The sequence below is a fragment of the Emys orbicularis genome, chromosome 1 (assembly GCF_028017835.1).
Source record: "Emys orbicularis isolate rEmyOrb1 chromosome 1, rEmyOrb1.hap1, whole genome shotgun sequence".
NCBI lineage: Eukaryota > Metazoa > Chordata > Testudines > Emydidae > Emys > Emys orbicularis.
The window spans coordinates 369,025,846-369,051,359 of NC_088683.1; the positions used below are offsets into that span (position 1 = coordinate 369,025,846).

Sequence of the window (25,514 nt, forward strand, 5' to 3'; positions counted from 1 at the left end):
CTCGGATCGAGCTAGTGAAATAAAACTAGGCTGGAGCTGCGGCAGTGCCGGCGGTGGGAGGGGCTAGCTGCCCCGATTACATGTCTAGCGTCTCAGATGGCTACCTAGGGTGGTTAGCCCCCCCTGGGGCTTGTGCTGCCGGGGCTGCCCTCTATGTTTAGCCCACCAGCTTGTGCAGAGCTAGTGTGGGTCTGTCTCCTCCAGTTGGGAATCACCCCGCCAGCTCCCGTGTGGAGGTGCCCTTGGGCTCAGCGACCTGCATGTTAACATGCCCAATGGAGTGAGGTGCCCAGGCTCCCCGCACAGTGCCCGGGGGGTGTTTGGCACCTGAGAATGGGATCCACACACGCCATCACGCTGAGCGGGGAGCTGCCGAAGCCAGCCAAAAGGAAATGCTATGGAGAGTGGCGAGAGCCCCGCCCTCCAAGGGACCCAGGTGCCTACATCTGGGCCAGATGGACTCACCTCCTTCTGCCAGGGATTGACAGCCATGGACCCGCCCCCGGAGCTCAGAACTAGGTAGATTTGGATGTGGAGGACCCTGGTTCAAGTCCCCCCCTCTGCCTGAGAGGAGCAGAGCCTTGATCCGGGGTCTCCCACCCGAGTGGAGCGCTAACCACTGGGCTATGGGATATCCTGGGGTGTCTCACTCGCTCCTGTCGAAGCTCTGTCATTATTCATTGGAGCAGAGACCTGAACCGGACTCTCTCATTTCCCCGAGGAGCCCCCTGACCCCGGGGCTATGCAGTCTGTTACCCGGCGAGGGCAGAGCGCTGGAGAGGGCAGGGGCCACTGACAGACGAGGCACTCCAGTGACCGGCTGCTGACGGAGAATGAGGCTGGATGGTGCACAGGGCCAAGCAGGATGTTCCAGACCCTGAGAGGCTGAGAACCACCAACTTGTTTCACTGATGTCAATGAGTGTGTCGTGGGTCATGCCGTGGTATGGGGAGGAGCCAGGCAGAGTATTGGGTGGTTACAATGGGGGCCCGAGCCTTGTTAGGGATCACGCAGGAGACTCAGCAGACATCTGCCTCTCTAGTGAACCCTACAGCATTACCCCTTTAAGTGCCTCCAGCACATCGTCTGCTCCAGAAACACGCGTTAACAGTGAAAAGCCCACCGAGGCCTGGCCATAAACTGTAAGTGGAGGAATGGGCAGGCAGGGTGAACCACTCCCTGCCGAGAGAATGATTCCTCTCCATCCCACTCAACTGGCTGTCTAGCAATCTACTGTGCTTCTTCAGCTGCATGATCGTCCCTTTCCTCCTCTTCGTCTGCGCCCCCAGAGGCCTTTGCTGGAGCGCTCCGGTTTCCTGCTTTCTGGGGTTTTTACTTGAGCTGCTTTTCTTGAGCCTCACTGCATCAAAACGTGCTTCCTTCAGGCTGGGTCCGTCCATGGTCCCCATCCAAGTCGAATCAGAGCCTTGCTCAAGGACGGTACTCCCAGGAGAGAGGGAAGGATTGTCTCCATTTGACAGACGGGGAATGGAGGGGCAGGGTGGATTCATGGACTTGTCCAAGGACACACCTAGAGTCAGTGGCAGAGCTGAAATCATTAACTATTATTCTTATTTAGCACTTGTATTGTGGTAGCACTTAAAGCAAGGGTGGGCAAACTATGGCCCACGGGGGGATCATCCTGCCCGGCCCCCGAGCTCCTGGCCCGGGAGGCTCAGCCCCCGGCCCCTCCCCTGCTGTCCCCCCTTCCCCGCAGCCTCAGCTCGCCCCGTCGCTGGCGCAATGCTCTGGGCGGCGCGGCTGTGAGCTCCTGGGGCAGCGCAGCTGCAGAGCCCGGCCTGACCCGGTGCTCTGTGCTGCGCGGTGGCAGCGGCGGCCCGGCTCCAGGCATTGCAGTAAGGGGGCAGGGAGCAGGGGGGGTTGAATAGAGGGCAGGGGAGTTCGGGGTGGTGGTCAGGGGGCGGGGGTGTGGATAGGGGTCGGGGCGGTCGGGGAGAATGGCGGCTTGAATGGGGGCAGGGATCCCAGGGGGCAGTCAGGAAGGAGGGGGGGTTGGATGGGGCAGCAGGGGGCAGTCAGGGGCAGGGGTTCTGGGGGCAGTCAGGGGACAAGGAGAAGGGGTGGTTGAATGGGGGCAGGGGTCCCGGGGGAGCTGTCAGGAATGAGAGGAGGGGTTGGATGGGGCAGCGGTGGTCCGGGGGTGGTCAGGGGACAGGGAGCGGGTGTGTGTGTATGGGGCAGGGGTCCCAGAGGGGCCGTCAGGGAACAGGGGGGGGGTTGGATGGGGCAGGAGTCCTGGGGGGGGGCAGATAGTGGGTGGGGGCCGGGCCACGACCCCCTCCCCTAACCGGCCCTCCATACAATTTACAAAACCTGATGAAGCCCTCAGGCCAAAAAGTTTGCCCGCCCCTGACTTAAAGGCTACAGCCAAGGTGGGTGTTAAAACCAGACCATGTCTGGCGTTCTGGGACTGCTGGACATTCCCGACTACCTGTGACCCAGTGGCATTTACTCAGCATGAAGCAAGAAGGTGATCCTGCTTTCTCGCTGGGACGGGCCTGGGGTGAGAGAGACTGTGGCTCTATGCACTGCAGCGACACAGCAAATCACGCTGACAAGCCGAAATACCCAAAGCAGCACAGAGCTGGGCTCTCTGTACCAAGGACTTCTTGGCTGACTGGGGGCAAGTTATTCCAGCCAAGATTTTCAAAAGTGTCTAATCATGTGGAACGTCTCTGGCTTTGACTGCAGAACTTCACACACACACACACACACACACACACACACACACACACACACACACACACACACACACGATTCCTCTGCCGTGAAAAAGGAGATTCTAATGCTTTCCCGCGTTGCAGCGGGAACGTAGCTCCATGAAGGTGCATAGAGCATTTCAGACCTGGGTGGAAGGTGCTATCTGTGGGCAAAGCAAATGTAACCCCCATGGAGCTAACCTAGGTCCCTGGGGCTCCCTGTGCTGGTAGCTCAGAGAGGTGCATGCTGTTGGGGGGGAGGGGAGCCACTGCAGGCTCAGAGTCTGCTCAGCAACCAATAGGGAGTGAGATGCCCTCCCTTTGGGAGCTCAGGAGTGGGGGGATGCCATTTTGGGAGCCAGCCAGGGAAAGGGCAGGACTGGCAATGTGGGAGGCTGGCAGGGCCGGCTCCAGGCACCAGCGAAGGAAGCAGGTGCTTGGGGCGGCCAATGGAAAGGGGCGGCACATCCGGGTCTTTGGCGGCAATTAGGCGGCGGGTCCCTCAGCTTCAGTCCCTCTCTTCTTCTTTGAGCTGCCGCCGAAGAGGGGGAGCAAAGGACCCGCCGCTGAATTGCCGCAGAAGAATGAAGCGGCGTGATTGAGCTGCCGCCGAAGTGCCGCCGATCTTTTTTTTTTCCCCCCCCGCTTCGCCGCTTGGGGCGGCAAAAAACCTGGAGCTGGCCCTGGGGCTGGTGAGTTCCAGGCCTGCATGCAGGGTTCCCCCTGAGAACTGGCCTCTGGGGACCTGAAAGCAAAATCCCCCAGTTTGAGCCTTTCCCGCTCCAAGATGACTCCCAGTTTGTAGAGCTTTGTTGCTGAATCTTCCCCCAGCCAGGCGGCGTGAGCCCCCAGCTCCCTAGTCAGCACATGGCCAGCTCTGCTCTGGCTGCTAGTCCAGGGCTGCTGCCTGCTGGGCGTGTGTCTGAGCGCTGGGGTGGCGGACGACAGTTAGGAGTTTAGTAGAGTTTTGTAATCTGCACGCAGAGCCTGCAGCCCTTTGTGGGGTGGGGAGAGCCTGGCACCAGCAGCAGCCTGACTCACGGAGGTGTGAGTGAACCATCTTTAGTTAGTCAGATTGTTTGGGAGACCCCCAGACCCTGAACTGTGTCCTCAAGCCAGGGGGTCAGGGTTTGGGGGGTTTATTACCTGCTGCCTATTAAACCTGTAGAAAGACTTACCACCTTATCCCACGTGTGAGTCCTCTGGGCTGTGCAGAGCCCAGTCAGCCACATCGCTAACTGCGGCCCGCACAGAAGGTAGCATGGTCACAGGTCATGAAGGGCCCCTACAAGGTACGCCTACTCATGGAACACTAGTATGACTTTTGCTGTATCAGGTCACGTGACTGGGGAAATTCATGGGTATTATCAGTGTGGGCACCAGTGACCCTGAGAATAGTGTTTTATCCTGTTCTGTTCTATTCAGCTGCTGTTTGATGTAATTACTGTGTTAAAGACGTTGTATGTGTCTGTGTTATTTCTTGGGAGTCTCCAACTATCTGGCAAGTAAGTGGGAGTTACCCTGTGGTTAGAATTTTCTTCCCTCGCTCGCCTGGTGACCCAGGTGTGACGATGCGGTTCTGGCGGGACCCAACTGAGAGTGCCAATTCAGGACAAATTGCTAAAACAGGGCAGTCACAGCCCAAGGCTGGGGTATTTCCACCTCTAAGGCAAACCAAACCAGCCAGACAAAGAGGACTTCGGTCTCACCCCACTGGATAACCACAAGTCTCACAAGCAATTCCCTTAGACACTCCAGTTTCCCAGCATCACCACCAGTGCCACTTGTTATGAGGACAAATGGTTATGAAAACCAATGCCCCAGTAAAAGAAAATAGGTTCCCTTGATCCCAAAGGACCAAGCCCCAGACCCAGGTCAATATACAAATTAGATTTTATCCACAAATCACGCTGTTGCCAATCCTTTAGAGTCTAAAATCTAAAGGTTTATTCATAAAAAGATAGAGATGAGAGCTAGAATAGGTTAAATGGAATCAATTACATACAGTAATGGCAAAGTTCTTGGTTTAGGCTTGTAGCAGTGACAGAATAAACTGCAGGTTCAAATCAAGTCTCTGGAATACATCCCCAGCTGGGATGGGTCCTCAGTCCTTTGTTCAGAGCTTCAGTTGTAGCAAAGTCCCTCCAGAGGTAAGAAGCAGGATTGAAGACAAAATGGAGATGAGGCATCAGCCTTTTATAGTCTTTTCCAGGTGTAAGAACACCTCTTTGTCCTTACTGTGGAAAATTACAGCAAAATGGAGTCTGGAGTCACATGGGCAAGTTCCTGCATACTCTGCTGAGTCACAAGGTGTATTTGCCTTCTCTCCATGGGTCAATTGTATAGCTGATGGTCCTTAATGGGCCATCAAGCAGGCTAGGCAGAGCTAACACCAACTTGTCTGGGATGTTTCCCAGAAGCATAGCATAAGTTTGAAATACAGACAGTACAGAGCCAATATTCATAACTTCAAGTACAAAATTGATACACACATATAGACAGCATAATCATAACCAGCAAACCATAACCTTGTCTTAGACACCTCATTTGACCCCCTTTATACAAAATTTGGTGCCACTACAGGACTTTGGTTGCAACCATGTTCTATATTGTCCCAGATTATGCTAATAACGTCACACCAGGTTAGAATTTTCCTCCCACGCTGCCCTGGTGACCCTGCCAGGAAGGAGCGAGAGGGGTGGAGGCACCACCAAATAAACCCATATGCGGAGAAAGACGCATTCTTTTTCTTTCAGCAGCTGGAGTTTTACATCGTGTTCCTCCATCCAGTTTGACACAAACACAGTCACCAAGTTCCCATCAGGCAATTCTCTGAGTGGCATCAGTAAGCGAAGTGTCCATAAGCAATTTTTGCCTGTTGATCTGATCTGACTACTCTTCTCAGATCCAGCCACTTTGAGGCTCAATTCTTTTCCAAGGTTGCAACTGTCCTGAGCTGCCTTTGCATCAGGAGCTGAGCTGGGCGACAGCTGATCACTACTAACAGTGATGATTTGTAGCTCAGAAGAGCAAGGAATGGATCTTCCTGCTTCAGTATTTCCTTGGCCCTCTGTACAGCTCTCTCTGCCTCTACAGTTGCTTGTGGGTAATGCAGGCTGCTAGCGATGTGTTCAAAATCATATTTTGTTTGGAAAGACTTCACTTCAGCTGCAGTGAACTGTGGTCCATTGTCCACCAATAGTGGTTCTGCAATACCAACCTGGGTGAATGCGCTCTTTGAGTTCTTGATCACACTGCAACATGTTGTATCGTTCAAATATGCGATTTCAATGTATATCTAGAAAAATAATCCACTACAACTAGATAATGGCGTCCTCTGAATTCGCAGCAATCTGCTGCTAGCCTATTTCAGGGTCTGTTTAGTAGAGTTGTTGTTATTCGAGGCTTTGGGTTGTGTTGCTCTGTTAGTTCTACAGTGTTCACATCTGTGACAGACTGGGCATTTTCTGGAATAATTTTGTAGGACCATGGTGTGTGCCTCAGTTTCCCCTCCAGGCTGCATCGTTAACTAGGTGGTGGGAAAAGGTTTACTCTCTGTAGAGATACAGGTGTGATGAACACCTGGCTGTCTGAGTCCTGGGCCCCATTTCTATGAGTCTGAGAAGACAAGGGCCACTCCAATTGTCCAGTCATTTGATATCTAGCAACTAACGACCATGGATGCCCCTCCCCCCCGCCCCGCAGGAGGCCAGTTGTGTTTGATCAGCTGAACAACAGAGGACTGAGGAGGGGCCAGGTGGGGGATTGTTAAGTGTGAGCTGCTGGGAGCTGCAGACTCTCCTGAATTGGGACAGAAGATGGGTCAGAGGGCTCTGGGGTGACCAAGTGGCCCATGCGGTAACTTTCTGTTCTCTATGCTCCCCCCAAGGACTTTCTACACTCTGTTCTCCACATCAAATAAACCTGACTGCTGTTCACAGTGCTGGCTGAAAGTCACTGCAGATGCCGAAGCTGGGGGTGCATTGCTTCCTTTGGGTGTTCAAGTCTCTCTCAGGTGTCCAACCCAGGAGGACTGGCTGAGGGGAGCTCATGGTATGAAGCGGGGGGCTGAAGGCTCCGAGGTTCAGTCCCAGGAGGCGGTGAAGCCAAGTGGCTGACCCCAGTGAGAGAGTGTGACCCTGAGGGGGCTGCCACACTGAAGGGCTCCTCCCAGGGGCTGTTCTGGAGCTGTTCAAGTGCACCAGACCTGTGAATCCATGACAGCATGAAGCTGCTTTATTGATGTCCTCACTGAGTCGTTGACTGATTGGCCACTCAGCATTTACTTAATCCATGATGTCCTTCATGAATGAGGTCTAGACTTTGTCCTCTCAAGTGTTTGGGATGACAATGTGATTACCTTTAACTGGCAGTCCATTGGACTCATTTAACTGCCCATGTACAGCAAAGTGGTCTCTTACCACAGCCCTAGTGTTCTTTAGATTCTTGGGCCATCCTGCCTGAATGTAACTACAGCACGATTGAAGTTGTTTATCTTTGGCTAGCAGCTGTATAGTGTCCTACCTGATACTGGTCTGTAAGCTTCCACAGCAGCCACGTAAGCCTTTACAACGTCCTCTTACCCACAGGTGTTTGAGTACGATGCTGGACTCTGGGACATGTCTGCTCTTACCAGTTTTTTACCAGAAACATATGCAGCAATCGGATTGAATCGCATTCGCCTAATCAAAAGACATTGGCACCTTCGTGGTGCTTGATCCAGGTCTTTCCCATTGATGAGGGTTACAAGAGGCGTAGGGTCGGTTATCAGTTTACAGATATCTGTAGAAGTTCTCACATGCCCATATGCTTGCCAGGCACTCCTTTTCAATCTACACATCATTTTTCTGCTTTTGTAAGTGTACGAGAGCAGAATGCAACTGGTTTCCACTCAGGTCCTCATAGCTGCAACAATACGCCACCACGTTCACAGCTATTGACATCAGCACTGACCACTGTGAGATTGGTTATACTGTAGAACTTTGAAACTGGATCATTTCTTTTACCCTTTGGAAGGCAGTCTCTTAAATTGGTCCCCACAGCCAGGATGCATTGCACCTTAACGGTTCATTGAGTAGTTTTGCCACTGTTTAGAAAGATTGTGCAGGTATCGGCCAAGATAGTGTACCATCCCTAGTATGCATCTCCTTGCGGGCACTCTTGTTGGTGCATTCAACTCTGCAATTGCTTTTCCTTTCTCAGGGCTAGGATTAATTCCATCTTTGTTTATTATCTGTCCCAAACATTCAATCTGTTATAGGCCAAAACCCATTTTTCTTTCTTTAGCTTGAATCCAGACTCCCTGATTAAGCTCAGAACTTCCTTATTAGCTTTTTGTCATGTTCTTCCATCGGTGACCCACATACTAAAATATCATCCATAAAAACAACAACCTCATTTATGTTCTTTAGCCGCTCTGCCACCTTTCTTTGGAAAATGTCAGGAGCGCGGGTAATCCCAAAAACTAATCTTTGAGAGAAAAATCTCTCAAGTGGCATAATTAATGTGGTCAGTTTAGCACTCTCTTCGGCTAAAGAAATTGGCCAGAAACCACTTGCGGCATCTAGCTTATAGAATACAGTAGCTCCTGCAGCATTAGGGATGAAGTTTTCTAGTGCTGGGAGGATACACTTTTCTCTCACTACTGCTTCATTAAGTCTTTTAAGATCCACAAAGATGGGTGTTTTCCCATTTTTCTTTACAACAGGTACCATTGGTGTGCACCATGCAGCTGGCTCAGAGATTTTCTTAATTATGCCCTTCGAATTCCATTCTCTTTAACTCAGTCTCTATTTTATGAAGTAATGGGAGAGGAATTCTTTGGGGTGTATATGGTTTGCTGCTGTCTCATAAGATGATTTGTCTAGTATCTCCTTCAAAAAGTCCAATATCACAAAGCATTCCACCAAATTCTCCCACCTTTCTCATTAGACCTGTCATGGCAACCACATCGCAAATGAGAAGGTTGTCAGCCTTTGATTGTCTGCTCATGTATACATTAAAATTAAAGCTTTTGTCTTTGTATGTTGTCTCAGTGGAAAACTGTCCAATGAAGTTCATATAGTTCCGGGGCTATTTAGGACAATATCTGCAGGGTCCAGCTCCAGGAGTGTTGAAGGTGATGACATATTGGGCTGTATTAGTAGGAGAATTGCCAGCAGATCAAGGGAAGTGATTATTCCCCTCTGTTCGGCACTGGTGAGGCCACACCTGGAGTACTGCGTCCAGTTTTGGTCCCCTCACTACAGAAGGGATGTGGACAAATTGGAGAGAGTCCAGCGGAGGGCAACGAAAATGATTAGGGCGCTGGGGCACATGACTTATGAGGAGAGGCTGAGGGAACTGGGCTTATTTAGTCTGCAGAAGAGAAGAGTGAGGGGGGATTTGATAGCAGCCTTCAACGACCTAAAAGGGGGTTCCAAAGAGGATGGAACTAGGCTGTTCTCAGTGGTGGCAGATGACAGAACAAGAAGCAATGGTCTCAAGTTGCAGTGGGGGAGGTCTAGGTTTGATATTAGGAAACACTATTTTACTAGGAGGGTGGTGAAGCACTGGAATGGGTTACCTAGGGAGGTGATGGAATCTCCATCCTTAGAGGTTTTTAAGGCCCAGCTTGACAAAGTCCTGGCTGGGATGATTTAGTTGGGGTTGGTCCTCCTTTGAGCAGGGGTTTGGACTACATGACCTCCTGAGGTCTCTTCCAACCCTAATCTTCTATGTTTCTATGATTCTATGAATGGCACTCATCAGGGCAGGGACTGTCTGTGACCAGGTGTTTGTACAGCACCCGGCACACTGGTTCACTGTCTCCTCTTTTTGTTAGATTGGCTGCTGCGAGCCCAGCTTCCCCTATGTCCCTAAGGCTCCATGAGGAGTCCCAGTTCTACTCAATGATTGTTTTATTATTAATAATCATGGTACATTTAAAAAATAAAAGTGGTGTGTGGTAGCTGGAGAAATAAGTGTGAAGCGACTGCCCTCCGGCGCTCAGGGGCCCCTCACGTGGAAGACCCTGGTCACCCGACTGCGGATCTGCTTGGTTTTCACCCCGTACACGATGGGGTTCAGCATGGGCGGCATCAGGAGGTAGAAGTTGGCCAGCAGGATGTGGACGGGGAGGGGGACGCTCTGGCCAAAGCGGTGAGCCAGGAAGGAGAAGAGTCCAGGGACGTAGAACACGAGGATGACGCAGACATGGGATGTGCAGGTGCTGAGAGCCTTGAGCCGGGCCTGGCTGGAGGGGAGGCCAAAGACGGCCCGGAGGATCATCACGTAGGACAGAGCAATGGACATGCCATCCAGCCCCCCCACCAGCAGGGCCACGACCAGGCCATATGCTGCATTGACCGTGGTGTCTGCGCAGGCCAGCTTCACCACGGCCATGTGCTCACAGTAGGAGTGCTGGATGATGTAGGCCTGGCAGAATGGCAGCTTCCCGAGGAGCAAGGGCAAGGGGGCTATCACAATGAGGCCTCTGACCAAGACCAGCAGCGCTATCTTGGCCACCATACTGATTTTCAAGATGGCTGCATGCCGGAGGGGGTTGCAGATGGCCACGTAGCGGTCTAACGCCATGGCCACCAGGATGCCCGACTCCACCAGCGAGAAAGCATGGACGAAGAACATCTGGGTGAGGCAGGCATGGAACTCAATCTCCCTGTCTCCGAGCCAGAAGACGCTCAGCATTTTGGGCAGGGTGGACGTGGACAGGACCAGGTCGGTGACGGTCAGCATAGCCAGGAAGAGGTACATGGGTTCATGCAGGCTGGAGTCTGTCCTTATAACAAACAGAACAATGCCGTTCCCCAGCAAGGCCACGATATACATGGAGCACAGAGGGATCCCAACCCAGTGCTGTGTGGATTCAAGCCCCGGTATGCCGACCAGGAGGAACGTGGAAGGTCTGAGGCTGCTGTTGTTGATGGGTGACATGATCTGCTGAGGGCCACATCTGACTCGGGCAGAACAGCTCCGGAGACCTGCAAGTGATTAATAGAGTGTGTGACGGCCTTGTGCGTGCAAAGAATGGCTAGTCAGCCGGCTGGCTGTGAGCCAGGGTAGTTCTACAGCTGATCTCCATGACAGTTCTCGGGGACTGGGGCTGTGAGTCACCTCGTCACCCCTGGCCTCCAGTGTGAAGGAGTCTTGTCTCTGTCTGTCTGCGGTGAGCTCCCTGGCCCCACCAGCCTTCAGCCACTCACGCCCTCTCCTCCAGGCCAGCCCAGGCCTCTCTCTGCCTGGCAGAGTAACTGGTACCGTCATTCCTTTCACTCTGTCCCCTGTAATATCCAGCCCCCGACACTGGCTACTCACAGACATCCCATATCCTCGGCCCCAGCCGGGAGGGGAACCACGGGCCTGTCATGGCGATTTTTGTTTCGGTTTGTTTTCAAGGCCAGCCCCAAGCGCTCCACCCCCAAACCAGCTCAGCCGCCCGGAGCCCAGACCCGCAGGCTGAAGTGCCCGAGAGCTGGAGATTTTATGCAAATAGGCTAATCCCCCAATTCACAGCCTCTTTCTCAGCGGCGTGTCTGGTCCTCTCTGCTGGTGGGGAGAGGGCAGAGGCTGCCGCGCCGTCCTTACACAGTGGCTGGGCCCCATCCGAGCGGTGCGCGTTCGGCCGAGCCACTTCTTCCTAGCAGGCCCCAGGGGGCTCCCCATGAGGTGGGCTCAGTAAATACGCTCTGTCTGCATCCTGTCCCGCCCGCCCTGCCCCTTGGAGAGCCGCGGGCTCCGCACGCGCCAGGACAGTGTGTCACTAGGGCGGTGGGGGGCGTCTCTGAATCACCCCCCCCGCCAGCCATTGTCCGAGGCAGGATGAGGACCTGGGCACATCACTGCGTCCGGGACTGTAAGGCATGAAGAGGCTGTTGTGATTGTAATTGTCCTGGGGCTCCTCTTCCTCCTGAGAAATGTTCCCCGCTCTGGGAAGGTGACCAATGCAGAGTTTCCATCATATTGTCCCTGTACACACACACACACGTACAGCACACACACACACACATACAGACACACATGTACAGCACACACGCACACACACAGACATATGCATGTGCATACACAATACACAGGGCCATCCTTAGCCATAGGCAGAATAGGCGGTCGCCTGGGGCACCACTAGGTCTGGGGCACCACGCTGTGCTGGGAGCCGGGACAGACAGGAAGAAGTGGAGCATGTAAAAACTCACTTCCTCACAGTCAGCCAAGCAACAGGGGCTGGCTGGCTGGCTGGAATTATCACACACAGCTGGCTGGGCTGGGGATAGGGTGACCAGGTAGCATGTGTGAAAAATCAGGAGAGGGGGTTGGGGTAGGGTGACCAGATGTCCCACTTTTATCGGGACAGTCCCAATTTTGGGGTCTCTTTTTTTTTTAAGATATATAGGCTCCTATTACTTTACCTAGGAATAAAACTAGGGTTATATTTTCCCACTGCTTGGGAACCCATCTTATTAAACTGGATAATGCCATTGATCTATTTACAGTATAAAGTCGATATAGAGTTGTAACTAACATTAAGACTGATGCCCACTATACATTTAAAACTAAAAAGTGGCTTTGGTTTCCAACTCTACTGTGTCTCAGTCAGGGTGGAGCACCTTGTGAGGTGTCTTCACACTAGCTCAAGGTCACAGACTCATAGCTATCCTATATTAGTTCTTTTAAATAATATTTCTGATAATCTGACAATAATTTAAAAAGTTATTTCTTTAAAAAAACACCCTTGTAAGTTAGGTTGTATCTAAAACAACTTTCCGGGTCACAAAAAAGAAACCGGAAAGATGAGATAGGATTAGCTATACAAGCACAGAAGGGTTCTATACTTAAGTTTGCACGTCATGAAGACAACGAAGTTGATCAAGATCATCAAGTAACTGCCAAAGAAAATTTTTATGCAGACAAAGCTCAAGAAACGCAACAACACACAGACCAATCATTTGAAACAGATGCAGACAAAAAACAACAGTTGAAACTGTACTAGCATGGGATATAGATGACATTGGCACATGGCCGCAATCTTTAAACAACGAATTCCGTGCCATTATATTTGAGAAAGGCCCTGTGAGAATAAAAGGTCTTGAATATCCTAAAGACATTAGAGTTAGGAAATTCACAGAAAACAATTACTACAAAAGACTTTCTAACGGTGAAATTGTCAACAGACAGTGGCCTGTGTACTCTAAATGAAAGGATGCTGTATTTTGTCTCCCAGGCAAGATTTTCAATAGTTGCAATTTTAAGATAGCGACCATGGGTATTAATGATTGGAAAAATCTTAGTCACATATTACCGCAACATGAAAAGGCACTACACCCCATTGAAAGTATGCACAAATGGTGTGAGCTGAGTGTAAGTTTAAAAAATCAGACAACTCTTGATGCCTAAAATCAAAGATTGCTGGAGTCAGAGAAACAGCATTGGCATCGTGTTCTTGAACGTCTATTATCGATTGTTGAATATTTATCAACAAACAATCTTGCTTTTAGAGGAAGCGTTGAGAAATTATTCCAGCTCAAAAATGGCAATTTTTTGGGCCTTGTACAACTGCTAGGAAAATGTGACACAGTGATGAGTGAACATCTCCGAAGAGTAACTGAAAATGAAATACATGACCACTATTTGGGACCAAGAATTCAAAATGAACTGATCATGCTAATGAGTGATAAAGTGAGAGACAAAATTGTTTCATTGGTTACTTTGGCAAAATATTTTGCCATAATTCTACATTGCACTCTGGACATAAGTAATCAAAAACAGAGGTCTTTAGTAGTGAGATTTGTCGACATTAGTGATTCAGCACAGATCACAGTTAAGGAATCATTTATCACATTTTTAGAAGTAGAGGACACTACAGGTTTTGGACTTCTTCAAGCTCTCCTTGATGAACTAAAACGAATGGGATTGTCAGTAATGAACATCAGAGGATGAGAGGATGCCAATATGAGAGGATGCATTTCTGGTGTGCAACTAGATTACTGGCAGAAAATACACAAATCTTTTTTGTTCCATGTGCATGCCACAGTCTTAATTTGATTTTGCATGATATGGCCAAGTCTTCTGTAGAAGACATATCTTTTTTTGGTTTGCTGCAATGCATTTACGTGCTCTTTTCAGCTTCCACTCAACGATGGCAAATATTCAAAGCGCATGTCAATGGTATTACCGTTAAGCCTCTATCTGAGACACGCTGGGAAAGCAGAGTAGAAAGTGCAAAAACATTGAGATATCAATCTGAGGAAGTTTACGAAGCGCTGGTTGCTATTTCGGAAGAAGCCAGAGATCCAAAAGCTAAAAGTGAAGCACATTCATTGGCCTCTGAAATATCCAGCTTCAAGTTTCTAACATCTGTCGTAATCTGATATGACATTCTTGTTAAAATCTCAAGTGTAAGCAAAATAATGCACAGTCCAATGATGCAGCTTGATTCAACACTTACCTTACTAAACAACACACAAGACTTTTTAGTGAAATACAGAGAAAATGGATTCAAAGAAGCACAGGTTACAGCAAGAAAGCTTGCACAGGCACTCGGTGTAGAACCAAAATTTCCATGTCCAAATGTGACTCGAGTTTCAAGGGAAAAAGGGCAAGCGGAATATGAAGGAGCAGATGAGTCCATAGATGATCCAGAAAAGAAATTTGAGGTTGAATTTTTGATGTTGTGATGGATAAAGCAATATCTGCCGTTGATGAAAGGTTTAATACCTTACGAGTACGCCATAAACAGTTTGGATGTTTGTATGACATAACTAAATTCAACGAAATAGAAAAACAAGAGCAGTTAATGACAAAGTGCAAGAACCTAGAGAGCCTCCTGAAGCATGGTGATAGTTTTGATTTAAATGGACTTGAGCTGTACGAAGAATTGAGTATATTGTCATCAGTGTTGCCACATGCAAAATCGGTGATGGACATTGTACAGTTTATTCATACCAGAAAACTTGTTGACATATATCCTAATGTGTACATTGCCACTTGTATTCTACCGACAATTCCTGTAACAGTAGCATCAGGAGAACGGAGTTTCTCAAAACTAAAGCTCATTAAAAACTATCTCCGTTCTACAATGAGTCAGGAACGCTTGACTGGTCTTGCTATTCTTGAAACCGAACAAGACATCACTCTGTCTTTGTCATACGATGATGTTATTACTGATTTTGCAGCCAAAAAAGCCAGAAAGATTGCTTTTAATTAAAAACAAGTCATTATTTCAATACCTCTTAATATAAATTTCCAATAAAATGTTGACAAATTAAAAAAATTATATTCTTTGCACCATTCTGTCAATAAATCAGATTTTTTTCTATAGCACTTCTTCTTTAGTGCTAGTCCACCAGCATTACAGTGTGCTTAATTAAGTTAAACTGTTTTTAATAAAGTACACGTGGCAAGTTTTCCAATACTGTAAACCTATGTTTGTGTTGCTAAGAGCAAGTTGGGCATTGGGGCACCAGTTTAATAATCCCGCCTAGGGCACCATAAATCCTAAGGATGGCCCTGACAATACACCAACACACACACACACACGCCCAGCACACACACACATGCACACACACAGACATATGCATGTGCATACACAATACACCAACACACATACTCACAGCTCACACGTACAGCACACACACACAGAGACATATGCATGTGTGGAACAAAAGTAAAACATGATCCACTTTATCTAGAAAAATGTTATTTATTAGGCTTCCCAATGAGTAGTTGTAACACCATTTTACAGACAGGTAAAGGACCTAGGGGGTCACAGTGGACGAGAAGCTGGATATGAGTCAACAGTGTGCTCTTGTTGCCAAGAAGGTTAATGGCATTTTGGGCTGTATAAGTAGGGGCATTGCCAGCAGATCGAGGGACGTGATCATTCCCCTTTATGCGACATTGGTGAGGCCTCATCTGGAGTACTGTTTCCAGTTTTGGGCCCCACACTACAAGAAGGATGTGGAAATATTGGAAAGAGTCCAGTGGAGGGCAACAAAAATGATTAGGGGTCTGGAGCACATGACTTATGAGGAGAGGCTAAGGGAACTGGGATTGTTTAGTCTCCAGAAGAGAAGAATGAGGGGGGATTTGATAGCTGCTTTCAACTACCTGAGGGGGGGTTCCAAAGAGGATGGAGCTCGGCTGTTCTCAGTGGTGGCAGATGACAGAACAAGGAGCAGTGGTCTCAAGTTGCAGTGGGGGAGGTCTACGTTGGATATTAGGAAACACTATTTCACTAGGAGGGTGGTGAAGCACTGGAATGTTTTACCTAGGGAGGTGGTGGAATCTCCTTCCTTGGAGGTTTTTAAGGCCCGGCTTGACAAAGCCCTGGCTGGGATGATTTAGTTGGGAACTGGTCCTGCTTTGAGCAGGGGGTTGGACTAGATGACCTCCTGAGGTCCCTTCCAACCCTGATATTTTATGATTCTATGATTCTATGTGCATACACAATACACAAAAACACACACTCACAGTGCACACACACAGCCTTTCCACCCACCCACACAACACCACACAGGCGCACACATATACACACACACACATACATTACATACACACACACATGTACAGCACATACATGCACACATCTGTGTGCATACACAACAAACACGCACGCACCATGCACACACAAAGTGTATGCTCTCACACACACACCACAGCATGCACACACACGACACAGACACACAGACACACATGCACAGCACACACAGCATGTGCACACACAGAACCCACACACAGCATTTGCATCCTCAAACACAAGATGGCATGCACACACCTACACACATGAACAGCACACACATCATGTGTACGCACAACACACAGGACACACACACACAGCATGCAGAAACACCCACACAGTATGTGTGCATGCACTCATGCACACATGGGTGTGCACACATACACCGCACACGCGCGGACACATATGCACAGCACACACATCATGTGACCACGCACACACAAAGACACATACATGCATGTGCAGACACAAGCACAGAGCCCAGGAGGGAGGCAGGTAACTGTTTGAAGTTGTCAGAGTATTGACTTGCTTATCTGGGCTAAATTTTGAAATAAATGTTCTTCCTAAACCCTATAGACGCTTCCCTGTGCCGTGCAAGCCAAACCTGTTTCAGTGACTCCTGCTCCCCGGGGACACACAAGCCCCTTTCAGCGGGCTCCGTCGCTCTGCTCAGTAAGACAGGTGTGAATAATGGCACCAAGTCCCCCCCAGCTCCCGCAGAACAGTCCTCTCAATCGGATGGCTCCGAACACAGGCCGGGAACGGACGCGTCTGCCAGGCTTGCTACGATGGGGATGGTTATAAATCAATGTCAGCAAATCCCAGCAGAATCGCCACATGCGCCTGGAGTCTCCAGGGACTCCAGTGTTTTCTGAAAGCAAAATGTGTCTTTAAAGACTGAAGGGCTAAGAAGAAATAAACACTCTTGTTCCCCTTAGCGGTGTGAGATGCCTCTGCTTAGCTATCTGGCAGCAGGACCTCCCGCCACGCTGTCATCTGCAGGGCTGGGGCTGTCACCTCTATGTCTGGCAGCAGTGACATTGGCCCTGCCGTAATTCTGCAGGCAGTGGCCATCGAGCCTTGCACTAGAAACCCTCTGCTGAAAAGTGAATAATAAGTCAGTGGATTTCTGCAGGACCAGACAACTTGCACCCAAGAGTACTAAAGGAGTTGGCCAAGAAGCTCTCTGAGCTATTTTTAACAAATCTTGGAGGACTGTGGAAGTTTCAGAGGACTGGAAAAAAGCCAGTGCTGTGCCAATGTTTTAGAAAGATAAATAAGATACACAGATAACTTTAGGCCAGACCCCAATCCAGGAAAAAAAAAACATGGTAAAGGTGATAGGGGATGCAATCAGTAAAGTTTTGAAGGATGGCATAATCAATGCCGAGCAGCATGGCTTCATGGGAAATAGGGCTTGCCAAACAAACTGGCCGTAGTTTTTCGATGCGATCAAGTTGGAGTTTCCTTCTACCTTAGCATGGAGACACTGCCGGGAACCTGCCCTGGGACAATCACCTTTACCTGCTCTCAGCTGGACTAGTCCTGTTCCTACCTCGGCTACCTCCCAGGGTCTCTGTGACACCCCCCCAAGGCACAACCTGGACTATGGGACCGTTGTGTCCCAGCTCAGGGTCCCTCTCACACTCCTCTGCTAGTGACCAGCAGTCCCTCTGCCTTCGCTCTCACTCAGCCATTAGCCCGATGCACAGGGAGACATCAGCAAATCCCCCCAGCCCCTGCCTTGCCCCCCAGCAAGACCGTTTCTTGAACAATGCAAACTCATTAATTAGTTCACCATTTCATCAAAAGGTAGCAGACACGCACCAGCCTTTGAAATCTGAGCAGATCCCCCAAGCACTTCAGACAAACTGACTGGTAAAGACAAAGCATTAAAATAAGTTTGTTAACTACAGAAAGGTGGATTTTAAGTGATTCTAAGTGTTAGGCCCAGAGGTCAGAGTTGGCTGCTGCCTTGCTCCTCGAATCCCCTTTTGCCCCTGGGACCAGGGCCTTGAGTAGTTCAAGCCCCAGTCTAGCTAGCGAGGAATTCTCTGGGTGCCCCCAGAGACTCTGAGTGAGGTCCCAGACACCCCCGATCCCTTTGCCTGCCAGATCTGCTCACTGGCATGGTGAGGGGGATGAGCGTTGGGTCAGTCTGCGTCCAGTGTCTCCACGCCCCCTTTCTGCAGAGCTGCTCCCAGGGGCTGCAGGGCTGGGCGGCTCGCACAAAGGCTGCGCGTGGATTGTGTGTGTGTGGAGGGGGGGTCCATATTTCCTCCCTCCCCACTGCACACTGTATCATTGTTGGCCGCAGTCCAGCCCTTAGTAAAGAATTTGTATTGCTCCAGTGCTGGGGAGCAAGGAGCTGGGAAAGGAGAACATTGTACAGTTCATTGCATGTGCTTTCAGATACTTTGAGCTCAGTTAAACTTGGCTTTTCAGCCCCTGGGGGCGGGTCTGTGGGTTTGTACAGTGCCTAGCACAGTGTGGGCCAGGGGCCTGCCTGGAGAGCCTAGGCTCTACAATAGGAAATATTCATTCCCCAATGCGCTGCCATTGCTCTGTGGTGCCCAGGAACGCAGAGCAGCCAGGAAGCAGGCTGTGGTGTTCATCCTGTACCAGAGCATCCCCATGAGGCATTGTCGTCCATCCACTGCAATCCAGTACTTGGCTCTCCAGCCGGCTCACTCTGGAGCCCCGCCCAGGACATCATTGTCCTTCATGTCCTTCCCCAGGATTAAAACCCAGATACTAGACCAGAAAGTCTCCTGCCCCACCTGGGGTCTTACTTCAGTGCCAGTCTCTTCACCCAGTGACATCCAAAGGAGAGATTCCATCAGCTCACAAGTGGGCTAAAGCTCTTAGCATCTCCTCTGCTTCCCCTTTGTCCTCTGCCAGACCATCAGCATGGGCCATGGCCCTTGAGTCCTGCCCCCTTCCTGCAGCTGGTTCTTCTCCTCTCCCCCATGTGTGGGTCCTTCTTCCACGTCTCCACCCAGGAGAGGGGTTCCACCTGCTCTGAACACGTCCTACATGGACCCACCCAGCTCCTCCCCAGCCGGGGCTGTTACTGACCTCAGCCTGCTACCTCCTCCAGGGCAGCCAGGCCGGCTAACTGCTCACTCAGGCTCCCATTAACCCCTCATTGGCTGAAGCGGGGTGGGGGTGGGGTTATACATCCATCACACAGGCTTTACTGCTGCTCGGGGTCTCCAGGGCAGCTGGCGCGTGATGGTGAGTCTGGCCCTTGATTGGTTCCCGCTGGAAGGGGCTGGAGCCGTGTCATTGAGAGTCAGCAGCAGGTGGAGCAGCGGCTGATGGGCTGGATTGGTCGGGCGGCAGAGGGACATGAGGACCCTGCTCACTCCATCACCCACTGGTGCTGCTTGTTTCTTGAGAGCCGTGTGAGTTGCACTGGAGAGGGGCCCAGCGATCTGTGCTGATGTTTCACATGCAACGCCCAAACGCCAGCCCGGCCAGCCATCCAATTCCCAGTGGGGAGATCAGGAGCCCATCACCGACCTCATGCTGACTCCAGTCCTGGGACAGTCTCTGCAGAGCACCACTGTGAGCGTCATCTCCTGCCCGGACACCACTGACCCCTCCCGGTCTGTCTCCACTGGATTCCCACCTGCAGCCACGTCAGAACCAGTCCCTTTGTCTGCCCCTCTGGGAGTGGCTACCCCACAGCTGGGAGCGAGCCTTGTGCCAGCGCGTTGAAATAGCAGCATGGACATTGCGGCTCGGATGGTGGCTCAGGCCGTCAAACCCACTCAACCCTCTAGGCTAGACAGCCTGTGCTCCCGCCCAAGCCTCGGTGTGCACACAGCTATTTGTGATGCACTGTTTCGAGCCCCGTGAGTGTGACTAGGCCTGCCTGGGCTGGGAGGTGAGTTCCCAGCTGCTGCATGGACAGCTACGTGTTCAGACCCTACAGAAACTCACGCCTGTCTCATCCTCAGCTCTCTCTGCTCCCCTGCTGCTCCCAGCCCTCGGGCCTTACTGCCCACTGGGCCCCCTCGCCTACTCTCACTGTCCATGCCTCTCTCTTCAGATGAGGTCAAGTCTCAGGGGTAGCCATGTTAGTCTGTATCCACAAAAACAAGAAGGAGTCCGGTGGCACCTTAAAGACTAACAGATTTATTTGGGCATAAGGTAAAACCCACTTCTTCAGATGCATGGAGTGAAGGTTACAGCTGCAGGCATTGTTATACTGACACATGAAGAGAAGGGAGTCACGGCACAAGTGGAGAACCAGTGTTGACAGGGCCAATTCGATCAGGGTGGATGTAGTTCCTCAGATGAGGGACGTCTAAGTACCTAGACAGACAGGCAGGCTGGTGCTGTCCCTCGCCAGGGTCATTTCTCTTGTCTACACCCACCAAATCTCTTTCGCCTGAAAATCCCCCCCGGCTCTTCAAGCCACCCTGCCCTCCTTAGCCTGCAGGAAGGGTGGGCTGGGCTGGTGCTTGGGAGATCTGGGGGCAGACCTTGGGTGCATCACTGTGTCGCTACACGGCTCAGATCCCAGCTGTGACCTGGGCACATTAGCATTCCCTTCCTCCCAGGCCTTGCCTTGTCCATTTGGATGGCACTCATCGGGGCAAGGACTGTCTCTGACCCGGTGTTTGTACAGCACCGGGCACGCTGGTTCACTGTCTCATCAATCATCTGGAAAAAGGGAAACAGTGAGGGGGCAAAATTTGCAGATGATACAAAATTAGGATAGTGAAGTCCAAAGCGGACTGCGAAGAGCTACACAGGGATCTCACAAAACTGGGTGGCTGGGCAACAAAATGGCAGATAAAATTCAATGTTGATCAATTTAAAAGTAATGCCCATTGGAAAACATAATCCCATCTATACATATAAAATGATGGGGTCTAAATTAGCTGTTACCGCTCAAGAAAAAGATCTTGGAGTCATTGTGGATAGTTCTCTGAAAACCTCCACTCAATGTGAAGCGGCAGTCAAGAAAGCTAATACAATGTTAGGAACCATTAGGAAAAGAATAGATAATGGGACAGAAGATATCATATCACCTCTATATAAATCCATGGTACGCCCACACCTTAAACACTGTGTGCAGACGTGGTCACCCCATATCAAAAGAGATACATTAGAATTGGAAAAGGTTAAGAAAAGGGCAACAAAAATGACGAGGGGTATGGAATGGCTTCCATATGAGGAGAGATTAATAAGACTGGGACTGTCCAGCTTGGAAAAGAGTTGACTAAGGCGGGATATGATAGACATCTATAAAATCATGGCTGGTTAGAGAAACTAAAGAAGAAAGTGCTGTTTACTCCTTCTCATAGCACAAGGACTAGCTGTCACCAAATTAAATTAATAGACAGCAGGTTTCAAACAAACAAAAGGAAGTATTTCTTCCCACAATGCACAGTCAAACTGTGGAACTCCTTGCCAGAGGATGTTGTGAAGGCCAAGACTATAACAGGGTTCAAAAAAGAGCTAGATAAGTACATGGAGGATAGGTCCATCAATGGCTATTAGCCAGGATGGGCAGGGATGGTGTCCCTAGCCTCTGTTTGCCAGAAACCTGGAATGTGTGACAGGGGATGGATCACTTGATGATTCCCTGTTCTGTTCATTCCCTCTGGGGCACCTGGCACCGGCCACTGTTGGCAAACAGGATACTGGGCTGGATGGATCTTATGTTTTTTAGAATGGGGTAGTTAGCCCAGCTGCCCCTATGTCCCTAGGGCTCCATGTGGAGTCACAGTGCTACTCAATGATTATTTTATTATTGATAGTCATGATACATATAAAAAATCAAACATGGCAGCTGGAGAAATGAGCATGCAGCGACCTCCCTCTGGTGCTCAGGGGCCCCTCACGTGGAAGACCCTGGTCACCCGACTGCGGATCTGCTTTGTTTTCACCCCGTACACGATGGGGTTCAGCATGGGCGGCATCAGGAGGTAGAGGTTGGCCAGCAGGATGTGGACGGAGAGGGGGACGCTCTGGCCGAAGCGGTGCGCCAGGAAGGAGAAGAGCCCAGGGACGTAGAACACGAGGATGACGCACACGTGGGACGTGCAGGTGCTGAGAGCCTTGAGCCGGGCCTGGCTGGAGGGGAGGCCAAAGACGGCCCGGAGGATCATCACGTAGGACAGAACAATGGACATGCCATCCATCCCCACAACCAGCATGGTCACGACAACACCGTACGTCGCATTGACCGTGGTGTCTGCGCAGGCCAGCTTCACCACGGCCATGTGCTCGCAGTAGGAGTGGGGGATGATGTAGGCCTGGCAGAAAGGCAGCTTCATGAGGAGCAAGGGGAAGGGGGCTATCACAACGAGGCCTCTGACCAAGACCAGCAGCGCTATCTTGGCCACCATACTGATTTTCAAGATGGCTGCATGCCGGAGGGGGTTGCAGATGGCCACGTAGCGGTCTAACGCCATGGCCACCAGGATGCCCGACTCCACCAGCGAGGAAGCATGGACGAAGAACATCTGGGCGAAGCAGGCGTGGAACTCGATCTCCCTGTCTCCGAGCCAGAAGACACTCAGCATTTTGGGCAGGGTGGATGAGGACAGGACCAGGTCGGTGATGGTCAGCATGGCCAGGAAGAAGTACATGGGGTCATGCAGGCTGGGGTCCGTCCTTATAACAAACAGAACAATGCCATTCCCTAGCAAGGCCACGATATACATGGAGCACAGAGGGATCCCGACCCAATGCTGCATGGTTTCCAGTCCCGGTATGCCGACCAGGAGGAACGTGGAAGGTCTGAGGCTGCCGTTGTTGTTGGGTGACATGATCTGCTGAGGGCCACATCCGACTCGGGCAGAATGGCTCCGGAGACCTGCAAGTTATTAATAGAGTGTGTGACGGCCTTGTGCGTGCAAAGAATGGCTAATCAACTGGCTGGCTGTGAGCTCAGGTAGTTCTTCGGCTGCTCTCTGTAACGGTTCTCGGGGCCCAGGGCTGTGAGTCACCTCATCACCCCTGGCCTCTAGTGTGAAGGAATCTTGCCTGCGCCTGTCTGGGGTCAACAGAGTAACAGGTGCACCCCCATCCCCTTTACTCTGTCCCCTGTGATATCCAGCCCCTGACACTGGCTACTCACAGACATCCCACATCCTCGGCCCCCGGTTACCAGTTTTACCTTACACTATCTCTCCTGTATTAAACACGGCATTTGTGAGCATAAAACAAAAGTCAGTTTATTTAGTAAAGAACAAAGGCTTAACTAGAAACAAGAGGGAGTGGTGGAAACAAATGGTAACAATGCAAAACAAAATCATAAAATGCAAACTTGGGGCGACTTTGATCAAGAGTCCCCTTTCCTAGCTAAGGAAGTTGGTTCCCTCCCTGCTCCCCACAAACCAGGATCCAATTTTTCATGAGAACCGCTCACTCTTCAAGATGTCTCCTGAGTGAAAGCACTCCCCCTCCTCTGTTGGACGCTGGACCAGTCTTTGGTCTCTACTCCAAGGCCTGGTGAATCTCTGTCTGGTGTAATGTTCCTTTCTTACTTTTGAGACAAGATGACAGTTGGCAGTTGCCTCTGATGGTTTGCCATTGATAGTCATGAGAGGGAGCAAGGCTGGATCATTGAGCTTTGCTTTGTATCACTGGTTGAACAGGTGACTAGCCACCCATAAAGCCCACTGTCAATATCAATACATTAGTCCATAAATCTTACCCATCCATACACATCACAATGGTTATGAATCTCGACAAGTTATGAGCTGTCCGCAGATACCTCGCATGCTACACTTTCTGGATAAATATCCTGACGCCGTGTGTTTGGTGCAGTGAGTTTGTCAGGGCTGAGGGGAGGCTTGTTTGCAAAGAACAGGAGACCCTTTTCCAGGGGACCCACGGCAACTCACTGTAAAACACTGCCACGGTGGACACAGACTGCACAAATCTCTGGCCCAGAGCTGGACTAGCATGAAGCTTTTCCCATCTGGGAGCTATTCTGTGGCCCTGGTGTGAAAGGAGCAGGAGGAGGGGTTCATATGGGCAGGACCCCACATTGCAATTCTCCCCCGATGACTGTCACTGTCCGGCCCCCTGGTTGGTCAGCACCGCGGTGCAAGAGTCAATGGGCCGTTGATCCTGCCCAGACGTCACCTAGCCTGGTCTATCTCCAGGGGCTGCCTTCCCTCTTCTGTACCATCACCGCGCTCACCGACACACAGCGCTAGCCAGGTTCAGACCGAGACTTACAAGGTCACATTCTCCTGTAGTTTTTATCCCACGATGGAGAAGCCTTTTCCTCCAAGGCCCATGGCTCTTTGCGGTCGATATAATAAATGTGTGAAGTAGTCAGAACTCGCGGTGATGGGCACAGGACAGATGCTGAGAGAGCTGGAGCCGGGATGGCGGGACAAAAGGTTAGATCCTCAGTATTGCCAGCCCCAAATGTTCACAAATCCTGAGTCAGGCTCACCAAAAATCCTGAGACTGGCTTTAAAATCAGGAGATGATATAAAATAACCCATGTGGGGTTCTTTTGATTTGCCTTCTGCTTTTTGAGCCTTTAGGGTGCACTGGAGTCCCATTCGGAAGCTTTCTCCACAACCGCAAGGGCTAGAAACGTACTTTGTCTTTAAGAATGAAGGTGGAAATCAGCACATGTCCACTTGACTCCAGGAGCTGGGGCTTTAAGGAAAACAATAATTATCAGGAAACTCATGACAAAATCATGAGAGTTGGTACCACTGGATTCGAAACCATCCTGGGTCAGGGCATAATCCAACTCCCAGCCCATGAGAAGGCGAAACTCTCTTTGGGACAGGCTATCCCAAACCTGCAGACTTCCTTACGCTGGCCTCGGAAGTGTCAGGTGCTGGCCATTATCAGAGACAGGATACATTATTAGATGGACCCCTAGTGTGGTCCTAGGTAGGATAACGCCTCCCTTAGTCCCACATCTGGCTGCACCTGCCACGTGGCAGGGAAACGCCGTCCCTGCGTCTGTTAAACGTGATCCCTACGAACACACGAAAAGGGGTTATGCGACCGGTGTGCTGGGATTGCAGCTTCTTACGCATGTCCCTGCGTCCTTGTGCTCCCCCGTTTGTTGTATCCACCGGTTCTCTCACCATACGCAGAGTGTGGGCACTTGGATCTCTTTTGGCCCAGCCCCCAGCTCCTAGCCTGATCACTGACTGCGGCCAGTAGGCCTTGTCACAATATCAATAAAAACCAACATTAACAATCATAGAAACCACAGGGAGGCAGCTTTTCCTCCGCTAAGCACTGAGCTGGGCCGAGGCAGCGAACAAGCTCCAGTCACCATG

At 50.6% G+C, this 25,514-nt stretch overlaps 2 protein-coding genes across 3 annotated transcripts; both read right to left on the bottom strand.

The window, feature by feature from the left end:
• Positions 1-5,562: 5,562 nt before the first annotated feature.
• LOC135883200 (olfactory receptor 52L1-like) lies at positions 5,563-10,652 on the bottom strand. 2 transcript variants are annotated; one of them, XM_065410230.1, is made up of 2 exons: positions 9,746-10,652; positions 5,563-5,603 (listed from the first exon to the last, which is right to left on the bottom strand). In XM_065410230.1, the coding sequence occupies exons 1-2, from the start codon at positions 10,650-10,652 to the stop codon at positions 5,563-5,565; spliced, it is 948 nt and encodes a 315-aa protein (XP_065266302.1). The 2 variants fall into 2 exon arrangements, with proteins under 2 accessions (XP_065266302.1, XP_065266303.1); XM_065410231.1 differs by lacking the exon at positions 5,563-5,603 and having other exon boundaries at positions 9,708-10,652.
• Positions 10,653-22,073: 11,421 nt separating this feature from the next.
• On the bottom strand, positions 22,074-23,018 carry LOC135886714 (olfactory receptor 52L1-like). Its single transcript, XM_065414499.1, has one exon. It carries the CDS (start codon positions 23,016-23,018, stop codon positions 22,074-22,076), a length of 945 nt encoding a protein of 314 aa, XP_065270571.1.
• Positions 23,019-25,514: the final 2,496 nt, after the last annotated feature.